This window comes from Chiloscyllium punctatum, chromosome 39, assembly GCF_047496795.1.
Source record: "Chiloscyllium punctatum isolate Juve2018m chromosome 39, sChiPun1.3, whole genome shotgun sequence".
Classification (NCBI taxonomy): domain Eukaryota; kingdom Metazoa; phylum Chordata; class Chondrichthyes; order Orectolobiformes; family Hemiscylliidae; genus Chiloscyllium; species Chiloscyllium punctatum.
This window is the reverse complement of record NC_092777.1, coordinates 53700836-53718304: the sequence shown is the minus strand read 5'-3', so window position 1 is coordinate 53718304 and position 17469 is coordinate 53700836. Positions and strand designations below refer to the sequence as shown.

Sequence of the window (17469 nt, the reverse complement as noted above, 5' to 3'; positions counted from 1 at the left end):
GCCTCAGGAAGATGCCCAGATGGATCATTTACTCAAAATTCTAATTGAAAATGATGCAAATGCTTCAGCCTTGTATTTTGCTTTGATATCAGGGTCAAAAAGTGTGGTGCTGGAAAAGCACAGCTGGTCAGACAGCATCCGAGGACCAGGAGAGTTGATGTTTCGAGCATAAGCTCTTCATCACGTTTATGATGAAGAGGTTATGCTTGAAAAGTTGACTGTCCTGCTCCTTGGATGCTGCCTGACCGGCTGTGCTTTTCCAGCACCACACCTTTTGACTCTGATCTCCAGCATCTGCTGTTCTCACTTCCTTCCTTTTGCATTGATATGTTGAGCTTCCCATCATTGAGAATTGGGATATTTGTGGATCCCCCTCCTCCCATCAGTTGTCTAATTGTTGGCCACCATTCATGGTTGGATATGGGAGCACTGCAAAGTTTATATGTTTATTTCAAAGGGAATAGAACATAAAAATATGGAGATCTTGCTAGTTAGGCACTAGTTAGACTACAGCTGGAATACTGTGAACAGTTTTGGCCCCCTTGTCTAAGGCAAATAATATATTGACATTGAAGGCAGTCTGAAGAAAGTATATTGGGTTGATTCCGGGGGCGGAGGCACTTTCTTGTGACAAGAGGTTGAGTGGGTTAGAAGAATAAGAGGATACGTTATTACTATATATAAGATTATTAGGGTGCTTGACAGGATGTGTGCAGAGAGGGGTTCCCAATTTAGGAGAGTCCAGCACCATATAGCACAATCTCAGAGTAAAGGATCACCTATTTAAGACAAAGATGAGGATGATTTTTTTCTCTCTGATGGCCATCAATCTATGGAACTCCTGACCAAAGAGGCCTATCGAGGCTGGGCCATTAAATATGTTCAAGACTGAGATGGACAGATTTTAAAACAGCAAAGGATTATGGGGTCAAGGCCATAAAGTGGAGTTGAGGATTATCAGACCAGCCATGGTGTCATGGAATGATACAGTAGACAAAATAGGCTAAATGGCTGACTTCTGTTTATATATCATATGGTTTCATAGGTTATGGAATAGCATAGTTTTGTCCAGAGAGGGCTTAGTGGATATAGTCTGGACTGTTAATCCAGGGACGATGTTCTGGGGACCTGGTTTGAATCTCATCATGGCAAATGGTGGAATTTGAATTCAATAAAAATAAAATCTGGAATTAAGAATGTAATAATGACAATAAATCCATTATTGATTATCAGAAAAACCCATCTGGGTGTAGGGAAGGAAATAACTATACTTACCTGGTCTGGCCTATACGTGACTTCAGACCCACAGCAATGTGGTTGATTCTTAACTACCCACTGGGCACTTAGGGATTGGCAATAAATGCTAGCCTAGTCAGTGACACCCTCAGTCCATGAATGACTTAAAATAAAAACTACATGAATGTCTCTTTTGTTTGTTATGTAAATAGTCCTATGTTGAAGCTTCTCGAGTTTGACACATCCTTGATAGGTATACTTGATGCTGCTCCTGCCATGCTCTGCTTCACTGAAGTAGGGTTGCTCTCTCAGCTTGATCATAATGGCAGAGTGGGTATATGGCAGATCATAAAATGACAGATTGTGGCTGAATACAATTTGGCTGCTGATGATACCCAGTGCTATTGATTACACAGTTTTGAGCTGTTAGATCTGTCCAAGGATTGCGCCATTTAGCTAACTGGTATTGACAGACTTGATGGAGGATATCCTCAACTTGAAGACAGGATTTCATCTCCCCGAGACTGTATGGTGGTCACTCTTACCAATACGGTCATGGACAGATGCAGCCCCTACAGTTAGATTGGTAAGAAAGAGGACGAGAAGGTTTTTCCTCTTGTTGGTTCCTTGATATATTATGTAAATCAGTCTGACAAAACTTGGAATGACAGATTATGGTGAGTGGGTGAGTAAGTAGAGCTGAGTGCAATGAAAAGATCAGCTATGATCTTATTGAATGGCGGTGCAGGCTCGACAGGCCAGATGGCCTACTCCTGCTTCTATTTCCTACGTTCTTAGCTTATGGTTTTTTTAGGACTTGGCCAGTTTGGTCAGTAGTGATGCTACTGAGTGCCCTTGGTGATGACATTGCAGTCACTCACCCAGAATACATTCTGTAACCTTGCTACCTTGAGAACTGTTCAACACAGAGAACTGATTAATCAGCTGGGGAGGGGAGAAATAAATAGTAATCAACAGGAGGTTTACTTGACTATGTTTGATCTGATACAATGAGACAACATGGGATCTGGAGTCAATAATGAGGACTCCAGGGCAGCTCCCTCCCAACTGTATAAATCTGTGCTAGTGAGTCTGGTGTGTTTGTCAGTTTGGTGGAACAGGATATACCCCAGGAGGTATGATTCTATGAGGAGAAAGTGAGGACTGCAGATGCTGGAGATCAGAGTGGAGGGTGTGGTGCTGGAAAAGCACAGCTGGTCAGGCAGCATCTGAAGAGCAGGAGAATCAATGTTTCGGGATGAACCTGATGAAGGGCTTATGCCTGAAATGTATGATTCCATGAGGATGACTATACCTGGCTCTAGCTTAGCTAGTCTATGGGACAGTTGACCCAATTTTCACACCTCTCCACCCACTTTGTTAGTGAGGGGGACTTTGCAAAGTTGTCAGGGCTGGGTTTGCTGTGGTCATTGCCGGTGCCCAGGTTAACGCCATACGATCCGTCTGGCTTAATATTTTTCTTTCGACTCCCTGCCATTTGATACAACTGAGTGACTTGCCAGACTGTTTCAGAAGGCAATTAAGAATCAGCCACTTTACTGAGGATCTAGACTCACATGTAGGACAGAATTAAGTAAGGATGACAGATTTCCTTTCCTAAAGGATATTAGGGAACTGGATGCACCTTTAGGACAATTGACAGTGGTCACATGGCAGCCATATTCCAAATTTTATTGAATTCACATTTCCCCACCTGCCAAGATACGGTGACACTAGAACATTAGCCTGGGGTTGGTGATTATTAAATCCTGGACGTTACAGGTAAGCCACCACCTGTAGGAAATAAGTCTACTAGCGTTATTTCTTGTTGACCTTTGGCAATGATGTCATATTTCTAAGCCAATCTATGCTAACTGAATGAGTAGAAGGAGAATTAATTTACTTCATTCTTGAAATGTTCATGACACTATAATGTGTTAGAAGGTGAGAAAACTGCAAATCATTTCTCCACAATTAATCGAAACAGGGAATGGCATTCTAGTATAAAATCTTCACAACACTTTATAAGTCCTTCCACTTTATAAGTGGTTTTTATGGACATTTATATGTTAAACATTACCTGAGAATTCTGTTCTATGCTTTTCCATCTGATTGTGGCCAGATCCCGACTTCAGTAATAAAATGCAGTAAAGCATTGTACTCACAGTTAGGATACAGGATTCAAATAGGGCATGTGTAACTCAAAATATCATTTGTCAAAGTTTACTCACTGCAAAGAGGCTTAAGCACTACCTCCCTCAATCAGTTTGAATAAAATCCACGTGTGAAACAACCACTGTCAGAGCACCAGAAAACAGAAACTGATGGAGAACCTTAGTACATCTGACAGTATCTGTGGAGAGAAGGATGAGTCAACATCTCAGGTCCAGTGACCATTCTTCAGAACATATTGTAGCTGGGCAAGTTGGTATTTATGTTGGATATTGGGGGTGGGGAGGGAGGGGGAAGGGAAAGAAGTGAACAACAGGTGGAGATGGAGCCCAGAGACAAAACAGCAATTGAGCAGAGAAAGCCCTGACAAAGGGCTTTTGCCCGAAACGTCGATTTTCCTGCTCCATGGATGCTGCCTGACCTGCTGTGCTTTTCCAGCACCACTCTAATCTAGACTCTGATTTCCAGCATCTGCAGTCCTCACTTTTGCCAGAGAAAGGAATGGATAATGTATGTTTTGACTTTGATAGGTTGCCACATGGCAGGTTGGTTAACAAATCAAAAATGTTTGAGACTGATGGGCCCTTGGTAGCATGGATTAGAAGTTGACTAAAAGATGGGTCATTCTCAGACTGGAGAGAAGTTGAACGTTGTGTTCCCAGGGATCAGTGTTGGGACTGTTTTTGTTCTGATTTATATATTGGAGATGGGTTTTAATCACTTGGGCAAACACCTGGCTGATGAATTTTAATGCAGAGAAATGTGAGGTAATGCATTTTGGTAAATTAAACATGGAGACACAATACAAGCTCAATGTACTACTTTGAGAGGAATGCAGGAGCATGGGAACCTCTTGGTTCAGGTGCAAAATTCTCTGAAGATAATTATGCCAGTTGAAATAGTTGTCAAGAAGGCTTTTTGGATCATTGGTTTATTAATAAAGGGCAACACGGATAGATATGGTCATTGTTACGCTCACTGAAGCACAGTGCTGGAAATTCCTACATAACAAAACCTTGGGCGCACTTTCGTTGCATTAAATGCTGCTGTTCAAACACCACATTACTTCCTCAAAGAAATCATGGATGGGCGGTAAACATCAACTTTGTCAATGATGCCGAAAAGAATTAAATATATATTACATCTGAAAAACTTTAACAAGTATATCTGTATTATTTAGCGTGGCCTGTACACATGGTATGATTTTTAGCGCTGCCTTCATCAGTGTTTACACTCAGTCAGAGATTTCCACGCAGAGAATGATTGATCATACGGTGTTCAAACTTGCTTCCTTCCCTCACGTTCTCTAACTTCCCTGTCATTTCTAGTAGAATTTGTCCTCTCTTCTGAAAAGCAGAGTCTTTCTTACGTTCTGTGACTCACAGGAAATGCGTGTACTGCTAACTGTCCCCACCCTCTGGCTCAGTGGACTGTTCAGTAACATGTATTTTGCAAACGAGGAGTGTCGTTTCCAAGGAGACATCGGATGAGTTGGACGTCTTTTTGGAACTTTTTCTAATAATGCCTGATGAAGTTGATGATTCATTATGACAATTCCAGCTAAACACACGAAGTAAAAAAAAAGTATGTGTACGGTAAAATACTTCGGCTGAAATCTAAGTCATCGGCGATTCTGATACGGCAGAAGGCAATTCGGCCCATTGAGTTCATGCAGACAATAGCTGAGAAGATGAGTGAAGTTCGGAGCTCGATGAAGTTTATGCATTCTGTGCATTTACCCAGAATGTCTGTTGCCTGTTGAAAAAAAAGGTTCAATCTAAACTGAGGTCTCATTGAACTCAATACCGCTGTTCTTTTAAATTGTGTTTTTAACACTAAGCACATGGTCACGACATTGCCTTCCAAAGTCTGAGACAGCCCTCTATTGAACTATAAAAGCCTGCAGTTGTATGACATAGTTGAGACGATAGAGTTTCACAGTGTTTTACTGTGGTTTCCTGGTATTTGCTATGAATAAACAGCTGTGCTTACATTTGCTTTGCAGCTATGGTAACAGAACATTGGGGGGCGGGCAGAGTTGTAAATTACGTCAAAGGAACCTCCTTTAACTGTAGATAAACAGTCAATGAGAACTAGAAAACGGTTCTTGTGCAATTTCAAATACTTCTCATGGCTTTCATATGTGGAATAGCGGGACGCCTGATGAAGTGGTTTTAAAAGTAGAAACTACACTCATTGTAATAAATAGACAAAATAATTTGAATTTATTTCTACTTTTTTTGTTAGAATGTGCATATATTACTCCCATCGATTCAAGACTGCGTTTATTGTCCTGTTAGTACAAAATTCTAAATATTTGCAGGGGATAAGGTGCAAAAGCCAGGCTCCGAATTAAAAAGCACTGGAGTTACTGAAGCTTCCAGACATGTAATCAGTTTTCTTACACCTAAGTTAGAATTACGTTTTTGGATTTACTTTCATGCTAAATAAAGTAGTTAAGACGTTGAACGTAAAGTTTTTTTTAAGCTTTAATTGATTCTCTTGCTGTATTTCATTTTCACATCGGTTGAGATTATTTGTGCCTGACCATTTATTTAGATGCCTAACTCCCGTTGGTGAAATCTTGATGTTTCCAATTATTTGCACCACTATTTATCATAACAAAACTTGCTCAATCCTCCATCAATTACATTAATTATTGCTGGGATATTGATTCATTTTTGCCAATTACACACACTTGTTATTCCAAGATATCATTATTTATCTGTGAATCTTAACAGTGAGTGTTTGCAAGCTACTTAATTGAAGCAATCACCAAAGGTGAACCACAATCTATCCTCATCTGGCAAGTCACACACATACATTTATGTAGCTATACGTTTACACACTTACACCAGTATCACTGCACATTAGTTAGGATAATCCCTTTCTGAACTTGAGGGAGAAAATGTTAATTGCAGTACCCTGATATTAGTTTGAATGAGATCCAATAACTGTATAGCCAGGGTACAAACCTAGATATAAACTTGGGATGTTTAATGAATATTTTCACTAAACCAATAGAGGAGGCTTTTCTATTTGTTCATCTGGGATATTCATTCGACTAAGTGTATGTAAGTTACATCAAACAGTGAAAAGAGCTGGGATCACACATATTCCAACTTTTTCTGTGCAGGAAAGAATGGTTACTAAACGAAGCTATTATATTACTTACCTCACTGTGTTGAAATGAAATTGAGCTGCACAAAACATTATTTTCTATTTTGTTTCAGTACTCAGCATTAATCTCAAAAGTTGGTCGAGAATATCTTATATTCTTATCCAGTGGAAAACATTTTATGTCAATAAATACCTTACTGGGTTACTCAGAGCCTTTAACTGGAAAATTGCTGCTGAATTCACATCATAAGTAACTGAATGCAGCAGTTAATGTAATTTAACATGATGGGAAGCAATAATTTGTAATAGAATTCACTGTCAGTTAAGGTCAGTTTGGAATGGAGCCAGGTCCAAGGCAGACCTTGGGTGTGGGTAGTTCACATCCGCCAGCACTACGTATGTGTTCAATACATTGATCACTAGTGAAATATAGAAAGCAAACAAGACTAATAATTTGTCCTTGAATTTATACAGGAAAAGCAGCATGTCTGTCAACCATTACAGTGTTGTATACATCGTCATGCTTTCCATTGAAACAAAATCTTTATATCTTCATTCAAATGGGCGTTAAATGAGTATGCGGTTTCTAATATGTTTTCTAAATCTAGACCATAATTTGTTCTAGGAAAATTAATATTTTGAGATAGATTAGATATTTAATAATGTCTTTACATTTTCAGTGCTTGTTAAATTGGATGATATATTCTTACAGCACAGTGGAAAAGCTTATGCAGTGTACACAATCAAACCACACAACCACAGCTATTTAAATTTATCAGCATTCCCAGCCATTCACATTTGCGCATATAGTGGCAAGTGATTACTGGCACAAGCATAAATTGATTTCAAAAGAACACATTTCCATCAAGCCAGAATTGACTGATGTTGCTGCCCTAGATGTAGGGGATTACATTGCTGAAGGCTTGAGTGAACAGCTATTGATTTGAGTATAATCATCAACACAGAGCCAATGATTGAAGCTTTCAGCTGCTTGTGGATAACTACCAGCTGTTACAAGCACTCCCTTCATGGTCAACCTAGCTGAGTTCATTGTAAGTTATAGCTTACATTACAAACTCAGCCTTTAAACACTTAGTACAACCATAAAAAGAGATTGCATAGAAGATTCTGCTTTATTGCTATAGGCTTTTAAAGCTATACTGAATGAAAGATTTGTAAATTGGACAGCATTTTAATGGAATCACATGCACAGTTCCAAATGCCATAGGGGTTATGATAATGGTGTTCGAGGGGCTCTACTGGAGTCCATTAAGTATTATGTGCTAAATGCAGCTAAGTTTGGATACTTCTGTGAATTATCAATTTTAAACTTAGATTTTGAATACAAAAGAGGTACATAAATTGTTTGGAATCCAATTTAGTGCTTATCAGTAAAATTATATACACTGAATACACAATATTTTTGTCCCTTTCTAACCATGTAAGAGATCCTTCTTATTCATAGAAAGCACAATTAAATGTTTACACAAAAACTCTAGCCACTAGTTAAGCATTACAGGAAATAAATGTGTGAAAACAGAGGGGTGGTGCTTTGAATGAAAGTCAATAGTCTGTCTGTTTCAGAGAAACCTTTGCAGAAAATAGCAGCACTTGAAATTGTTCGAACAATGCACACGATTAAACCTCTTCAAACATGGTGATGTTGGTTCTTGAGTATTTGCATCTGTCCACATGTCAGCGTGGTTTAACTACAGTGTGGTCAAAACAGCTAGAAATGTGCAGTACTCTGAATATCCTAATGAAATGTTGCTACACTGGTGTGTTTTAAATAGTTTAATATGCTAGCTACCTTAGGCCCCACAATCATATGGGATGCAAATACTATTCCATTGAGCTAAGAGTGATATAGAGCATGCCTTTTTCTGGTAGTCTGCTAAAGCAGTAATACCAAGTTGGTCCTTTAAAAAATGGAAGAGGACAACATTGGAGGCTGATTGAAAGCAGATTTGTGCTTTTTACATTATAGTGTTTGGAGGAACCTGACAAAGTAAAGGCAGTGATGGATATATACATTTGGAACTCCACTTTGTCTGACATATGTTTCAAACTATATGTTTTAAACACCATCTGGTTGAAAAGCTCCACCAGCAACAGATGACATATTTCAGAAACGAAGCATGCAATTTTGTTGTCATTAAAAATAGTGCATTTTATTATAAATTATTGAAACTTTTTTATAAATAAAAAATGAGTGCAAATGTTTCTGTTTCTTCAAGCTTAGTTATCCAGCCAAGAGGCTATGTGGTTCTTCAAAAGTTCATATGGCAATTTCAGGATTATACTGGAGCGTCATAATCCTTGAGGAACTGTCTGACAGGCACAGGCAAATCTTGAACTTTACCAGATACCTCTACATGTCCGTTTACAGTTTTCCTGCACAGGTGCTGCAGTGTTGAAACACTAGATGAGAGAGGTCTGGAGAGTACCAAAGGAATTTTGTCACCCCCAGAGTAAATGAAATAAACTCTCTTCACATTCCCTGAGTCTGTAGACTTTGAAGGCATATAATGGTGGATCAATTTTAACACACAGTCAAACTTAGGAACGGTTTGGGTGCTTTTAGGGTCCGTTTGCAGGAAAAATGAACAGTTCTCACACTGTATCCTCAGATTCTTGGTACCCGATTCCGTTTTAACACTAAGGGTAAAGAAATGCCTATTGTCTGAGCTGTCCCTTATGAGAAAAGTTCCAACTGGCTCGGGGCTCAGGAGGATGTTCGCCTCCCCCCCATTCATTGTACTCCAGTAAAAACCACTCTCTTTCAGTTTCCGCACAGTGTTCACAATTAAGTTGTACTCGTTTTTGGAAGAAAACGTCTTCAGTCGGTAAGAGAGTCTTTGTGCCGGGACATCGACAGGACGGCTCATCCCGTCAAACTTACTGTATGTTACCATTGCAGATACGTCCAAATATTGGAAGTTCAGGAAGAATTTGTAAACTTCTGCTAAAGCATAAGTGGCTTGTTGATAGGTTTCCCGCCTCTGTGAAAAGAGAGAGAAAAAAATGCCAGTTAGTAACTGATACTAGAATGTGCATAACCATAACGTTTAACTAGGCAATGCTACAGCAGATGAACCTACTTTCAGTACAACAAAAGATGGAAATGTTGGGCTCACTCAGCAGAATCTTAAGAACAAACGAACGAACCTTTTAGACTTTCACTCTCACAACAGTAGGGACGGTGGAAGTTGAAAGGTTTGTTTGTCTTGTTTCAGATGTTGTGTAAACCTGCTTAGAGTTCCCGGCACTGTTTTCATGTCCTTGCTAACATTCTCACTAACACGAAAAGACATGACCTTCTCAAAGCACATAATGCATGAAACTTCTCCCCCGTGTTTATTAAAAGTTCCCAACAAAAACTCCAGGATAATTCTATTCTTGCTTTTTTTTAAAAAAACCCCCACTAAACTACAATCGAAGATTCCCCATAAAAGTTCCCAACTGCACGCGGTGGGAAATAGTTCCAAAGCAAGACTGACAGGAAATCCAGGCAACTTACCTTCAACTGTAACTTCTTTTGTTCCTGTTCAAATCAACGCAGTAAAATCCTTCTTTAATTAAAAAAAACTGAGGATTGAAGCCTGTCTCAGGTCGGCAGTGGAGAGGACCCAAGCTAATTTTCTCTTACAGTCTCTGAGCCAGTGTGTGTGTGTGTGTGAACCACACAAATGCTTACGTCCAGAGGCACTCCGTCTGCTTGGCTCCTTTCAGATCAATGCCCTTTTAAATGTATTTCAAGAAGTCGATAAAGTTTGTGTGTGTGGGTCGATCAGACGGTTGCCAGACTTCTCTAGAACGGTGCTTATCACGATCTCTCTCTGATACCTTCTAACAGACTTGCTCTGGGAGCCTGCCTTTATATTGTGTTCAAGCTCCGCCCCTCGCGTTCCTGGAAATGCATTAGTTCTGGTAACAACGTGATTCAAAAAGAAAAAAATGGGCGATTTGCCAGAAAAGGGAAGTGTCTAAAGAATACGCTCCTTTACGGGTATTGATTTTGAACCAGTTCTGGGGGAGTCTGAATCAGTGTTTTCATTCTTAGAAGGTGAGAGGAACTGTCAGATTCCCCTCTCTAACCTGGGCTCACCCCCTCCTGCCTGTCACTTGCTGCTAGCAATGACTTACAAACGTGGTGTATTGTCCTCGATTCATAAAAGATTAAGCGGCCCAATGTTCGGCACCCTCTTCCAGTAATTTGCCTCTGTCAGAGCTCGCTTGTAATTTCATTCTCTCTTTCATTCACAATGTGTAATGCTTTCCTCCGTTTCCTTTTGCGATATTTTTGACTCTACCGCTCACTCTCTGCGACTCTTGTTTCTCATCCTTAAAGTCTGCCCCATTTATCTTGCCTTCCCTCCCTCCCGGTTGTATATTCGCGTAATGGATCAGTTATCCCGGAACTGCAGGCTCTGACCTTCAGCGAGAGTGGAATTTTGCTCTGAATAAGGAGCTGATGAAACGGGGAGAAGAGAAATCCCTGGTATCTGCCCGGAATACATCAGAAAGCAGAACGAATGGCCCTCCAGAGAAAGCCTCTCAAGTGGCTCAGCTCGTCTTTTCTATTTTGGTGTGGCTGGATGAGTGTAACTAATTCTATGTAAATTGTCACGAAGCTGCTCCTACTGCCACCTCTCGAGTCTTGTCACAAAGATCTGGTGGCGCCATCACTTGGTACATGGCAACATTGCATCGCCCCTCTCCATTCAAAGTCCGGGAGAACTGCTACTTTATTTTCCCCACTTTTGCACGTTCCCTTTCCGCTCGAAGTCACTTAAACTAACTTAATCACAGAAACAAACTTATTCCCTGACGTGTTCAGACAACGAAAGTTCAACAGCGCTACCGGGAAAAATAATATATAGACATTTTGAACAGAAGAGTCATATTCGACTCAAAACGTGTACTCTTGTTTTTCTCCGACTTACTAAGTATTTCCAGCACTTTCTGGTTTTGGTTATTATGAATACACAAGGGAATGAAATCAATCGTGTTCAGAGAGTCCTTGAATGTTCGAAGCGGAACCCAGAGCTTCTTAGCTGGTTTCTTCCCGTATTCTCTTCACGTGGGGAATGTTGTGAAAGTTGTAAACTCGGCTTCCAAGAATGAACCGTGGGGAGAGGGCAGGAGATTGCCTAGATTTCGAAGGCAACAGAAGGAGTTTCCAAATTCCGCTTTCGAAATGTGAACGGCGCTTCTGAGAAGAGCAAACGCCGAGCAATAATTGAAATATGATTCATTCCCTAATCTCGGGATGGCACATGGAGTAACCCGAAGCGGTGCGGAAGAAAATACTCGCACATTTTCCATTTCTCCAGAAGGCACCAAGTTACGGTTCCAGGTCATTCTGTTAGGGAAGAAATGTTTCTATTTTTACTGAGCAAAGTTTACTCGTTTGTACCTAAATAAACCATGTAGAAATTCTGGCAAAACGCGTCTTGTGAAATAAAATGTCTCGTTATTTATGGATTAAATAAACGTTTAGAGTTGCTATATTTGTAAGAAAAAACCCACAGCAACTTATGAATGGACTTTTATTTTTTTTAACCGTAGTCTTGATTATTGAAAAGTTTCATCATCTGAAATTTGCAAAACTTTTTCTACATCGGGAGTGTGGTGCTGGAAAAGCACAGCAGGTCAGGCACAATCCCAGGAGTAGGAGATTGGACATTTCGGGCATAAAACGTTCTTCAGCAGGGTTTATACCCGAAATACTGGATTAGTAGTGCTGGAAGAGCACAGCAGTTCAGGCAGCATCCAACGAGCAGCGAAATCAACGTATCGGGCAAAAGCCCTTCATCAGGAATAAAGGCAGTGAGCCTGAAGCGTGGAGAGATAAGCTAGAGGAGGGTGGGGGTGGGGAGAGAGTCGCATAAAATACAATGGGTGAGTGGGGGAGGGGATGAAGGTGATAGGTCAAGGAGGAGAGGGTGGAGTGGATAGGTGGAAAAGAAGATAGGCAGGTCGGACAAGTCAAGGAGACAGTAACTGAGCTGGAAGTTTGAAACTAGGATGAGGTGGGAGAAGGGGAAATGAGGAAGCTGTTGAAGTCCACATTGATGCCCTGGGGTTGAAGTGTTCCGAGGCGGAAGATGAGGCGTTCTTCCTCCAGGCGTCTGGTGGTGCGGGAGCGGCGGTGAAGGAGGCCCAGGACCTCCATGTCCTCGGCAGAGTGGGAGGGGGAGTTGAAATGTTGGGCCACGGGGCGGTTTGGTTGATTGGTGCGGGTGTCTCGGAGATGTTCCCTAAAGCGCTCTGCTAGGAGGCGCCCAGTCTCCCCAATGTAGAGGAGACCACATCGGGAGCAACGGATACAATAAATGATATTGGTGGATGTGCAGGTTCGAAATGTCGATTCTCCTGCTCCCGGGATGCTGCTTGACCTGCTGTGCTTTTCCTGCACCACGCTCTTGGAGTCTGATCTCCAGCATTACTTTCTCCTCGGACTTTTTTCTATGTTTTTGGTTTTTAAGTGTCATACAGCACGGAAACAGACCCATCGGTCCAACTCGTCCATGCTGAGCACTGCCCAAACTGACCTAGTCCCGTTTGCCTGCTTTGGCCCATATCCCTCTAAACCCTTCCTATTCATCTACCCATCCACATGCCTTTATACTGTTGTAATTGTTCCATCCTCCACCATTTCCTCTGGCAGCTCATTCCATACAAGCACCATTCTCTGCTTGAAAAAGTTGCCCCTCAGGTTCCTCTTAAATCTTTCTCCTTTCACCTTAAACCTCTGCTCTAAATCTTGCACTGCCTTACCCTGGGAAAATAAAATCTTGGCTATTCACGTTATCTATGACCCTCATGATTGTATAAACCTCTACAAGTTCACCCCTCAGCCTCCAACATGAGGAAGGATTTTGCATTTTCTTCATTTTAATAGTGCTTTCAAGTCTCTAGCACATCAGTAATGAATGACGTATACATTATCAAAACTCTTGAGCTAATGAAATATGAATTGAGACCATCCAGTTGGCTTTCATAAAAATGTTAATGTACAGTAAACTGATCTTGTCAATTTTAAGTTAACATACACTTTCACATGGAAGAGATGATATAGATTACATAATATGTTGCTTACTATATTTAAAGAGTTTCAGAATGGAAAATATTTAATCTGTGATTTGTAACAATTGTGATGGCATCAAGTTAGTGTAAAGCAGTAATGCCTGATCATGGATAATATAACTAAGGACCCAAATAAAACCTGAATGCTTTATTATAAATGCCAAACACTTCAAATGCTGAAGCATCATAGGCATTTTATTATTAAATATAAAGAATGTTCAGATTTCATTTAAATGAAAATTGTACCTAAGTAAAATCTCATTATTGTTTCTTGACCCATTAGTTGTTATTCCCAGAGGGATCAAGCAAATTACTGTCGACTTCAGCTTTTAGACCTAACTGATACATATCTATTTGAGATTATATACATTAAAAATATTCTCATGTAGATTTCCTCCCTGCAGCATGTTTCTGGTTCAGGATAGTACTCAAAGGAATCATGATTTAAAATTGTCATTCTCAAACTTCTAAAAAATTCACTAGTGGAACTTGTCATCAAAATAGACACATGATAACAAAATTACAAAGAAATCCGAATCCCACTCCTAAATGCCAATCTTCAATAGCATCACCGTCATTCCGAATGATCTTCCATATGCTCACAATATCCAAATTTGTTTTTCCACTAGACTTTTAACCACCATGAAAGACTCTAGGCCTAAATACAAATATTAAAATATCAAATATTAAATAATAGAGACACCAGAAATGCTTGAGCTGCACTTTGGGAAGAGTGACCCCATCATTTGTTCCATCATTTGTCAGTGGTTCCAAATCTTTTGTCAGCAGCTGCTTGTTCAGGTTGTATGTAGCCTAGATCTGAGCTTAAAACTTCATATTCTATCCACCCCAAAGGTCCCGAGGTTCACAGTTACAAAAGTGTCTGCCAGTTATGCCTCAAAGATGTCTGTATGAGATGATAGAGTTTCCTATTGTGTTAGGGGGAACCAGAAAATGGCAACATCATAAGTAAGTAGCAGTACTTTTTAACACGTTTTGGAACCTGAAAAAGCAGGAAAGCCAGCTTCCAGCTTCTTTAGATTTCTTTTACCCGTATTTTCAATGCCTTTCAACTGGCTTCTATGATGTTACATACTATGGACTTTTAAGTTTTGAGACCATATCTAATGTAAGTTTGCATAGTGAAAGCTTTTTAAAAAGGAAGCTTTTTAGCTGTCTTCTGTATTGCTGCTAAGAATACTTAAATTACTAATGCAATGTTGCTCTGCGATGTTGCATCATGTATTTCAGTGCTGAATGTCTATAATGTTGATCTTTATAACAGTTTTAGAACACACATAATAAGAGTTGTGCAGCATTTCATAATTCATGCTGTTACTTTCTACACACGACATGGATAGGGTAAAGAGACCTTGTGGGTATATCTTTAGGAAGGGTTTGGAGAAAGTGAGGACTGCAGATGCTAGAGATCAGAGTCAAGAGTGTGGTGCTGAAAAGGCAGAGCAGGTCAGGCACCATCCGAGGAGCAGGAGAATCGACGTTTTGGGCAAGAGCCCTTCATCAGGAAGGAATATGGGCCAAGTGCTGACAAATGGGACTAGATTAATCTTGCCCATGGACGAGTTGGACTGAAGAGTCTGTTTCTGTGCTGTTTATCTCTATAACTCTATGACTCTATACAATATATGCGAGAGAAGAGTAAGTGGATTTATCTCTTACTTTTAGTAGGTATTCTATAATCCTTCCAGTGCTGAAACCTTTAGCAGGAGATATCACTGCCATTACATTGTTAATGATGAGGTTATGATGCAAACACAGGGACTTCTAAAGGAAAACCTTTTTCGATTTCTTGTGCATAGGAACAAATACCTAATCCAGACAATGTACACACAGAGAACATCATTTGAAATGATTTCTGAGGAATTGTGTCAGTGGTACATTGCTTCATTAGGAATTGGTGAATTGGATATCTCCATGTGATGTTGAATGAAGAAATGCTGGTGTGAGGGGCCTGCATTTTTGATAGGACTTTGAATATTATTAAATCTGATATGCCCCTACTTAGGATGAAGGACAGTTTATTGCATGCCACAGGATTGTTGTGTTTCTGAAGATGATTGGGGCTATCAATGGAACACAAATACCATGAAGTCACCAGTACCTGAGGCTTTTTTCTTCATCAGAATGAAGGGACTTTCTAATCAGCCCATTCAAAGATGTTATTACATACTTCTGGAGCAGATGGGATTTGAAACCAGGTCTCCTGGCTCAGAGATAGGGAGACTACTACTGCAACACAAGACCCCGATTGTTCTTTTAGGCACCAGTGCAGGCCACTGCCTGTTATCCAAACTCATACTCAATGAGCTCCATTAGAAGATTATCACAGACCCTTCACCTTGGAAATTAAATAGGGGTGGAAAGGGATGATCTGGTTGAGCATCATGTGCAGCCAGATGCAGTTCAGTTGCATGGACCATGCTGAGCCGTCTTGTGATACATTTCATTACTCTTGCGAAAATCTAAAGGCCACATATTTTCTAATTTAAAGAAAATACTAGATTCATTATCAGAGCCAGCTCCAAGACAATTTCATTTTATGACATTTCATAGAATTTTAACAAGAGTATCTTTCCATGTGAAGCTCACTGCCTAAAAACTTAGGATTTAAAGTTTCACACCGACAGCATTGATCTCCTGTCCTCGGCACAGTGCTAGTGGGAGTGACTGTAGTGAATATCTTCTCCCCGGCAATGCTTTCACTTCTCACGGGTGCCTTAACATTGAGAGTCTAAGATTTCTATTGTACCTCAGCAAGAATATTCATGTCTTTGGCTCTGTTGTTCTGGCATCTTTTCTACAATGTTTGCATGCCAAAATAAAAGCCCTTTTCATCAAGTTACACTTAGCAGCATTTCAAATGTTACATGTTTAAAATAAATCACAACGAATTATAATAAGAATGACTGCACTAGGGAGACAATCACCGAGTACTATTAATGGTAGGCTATTAATCCAGAGATGTAAATAAATTTCTGGGGACCCAGGTTTGATTCCCACTGAAATAACTCCACAGAGGCTGATATCCTGTCACTAAGTTACCCTTCATTTACACTTGCATAGTACTTGTCAATGTTTCGGCTTTCTCAGAGCTAGCTCTCAGAGTGGACAGAAACTTTGACACTTCTACTTTTTAAAACTTTTTTCTTCCCTTTTTTTTCTTCTTTTTTGTGTGCGGGTGTGGGACCAATTGAGAAACAACAAGATTGTAAATCATTATTTATATTCCACCACCAGGAAGAAAGGAAACACCCGAGTGGCCAGTGACAAGCAGTTCCCTTCTCAGGGGCAATGCTGTGTGATCAAACAGTGAAGGGGAGGGCAGGGACTGACACTTCTGTTTATTTATTTATTTATTTTCACACTGATCCAGCTCTCTCAAGAGCCAGCTCTCAGAGTGAACAGAAACTCTGACACTCCTGTTTATTTTTTTCTCTTGTTTTTGTTGTTGTGTGTGTGTAGGTGTGAGACACAGTGAGAGACACAAGGTGTCCGAATCTTTATTCAATTTCCACCACCAGGAAGAAAGGAAACTCCCAAGTGGCCAGTGACAAGCAGCTCCTTTCTCAGGGGCAATGCTGTGTGATCAAACAGTGAAGGGGAGGGCAGGGACTGACACTTCTGTTTATATCTGTCATCCAGGGCTCCCTGATTGGACCAGATTAATTGCCCCAATCAGGGAATTCGTATTCTAGGGGGTCCACCTAGCTGACCATGTTACAATCACTACACCCACCATGCCAGAGGATGCAATTTGAATTTAATAAAAATCCAGAAGTGTCTGATGATGACCATGAAACCATCGTTGATTTTTGGAATTGCCCATCT

At 40.3% G+C, this 17469-nt stretch overlaps 1 protein-coding gene across 1 annotated transcript; it reads right to left on the bottom strand.

Annotated features, from left to right (window-relative positions):
- Positions 1-8672: 8672 nt before the first annotated feature.
- socs3b (suppressor of cytokine signaling 3b) lies at positions 8673-11055 on the bottom strand. The gene is made up of 2 exons (XM_072558724.1): positions 10049-11055; positions 8673-9530 (listed from the first exon to the last, which is right to left on the bottom strand). The coding sequence occupies exon 2, from the start codon at positions 9441-9443 to the stop codon at positions 8826-8828; it is 618 nt and encodes a 205-aa protein (XP_072414825.1). The 5' UTR covers positions 9444-9530; positions 10049-11055; the 3' UTR covers positions 8673-8825.
- Positions 11056-17469: the final 6414 nt, after the last annotated feature.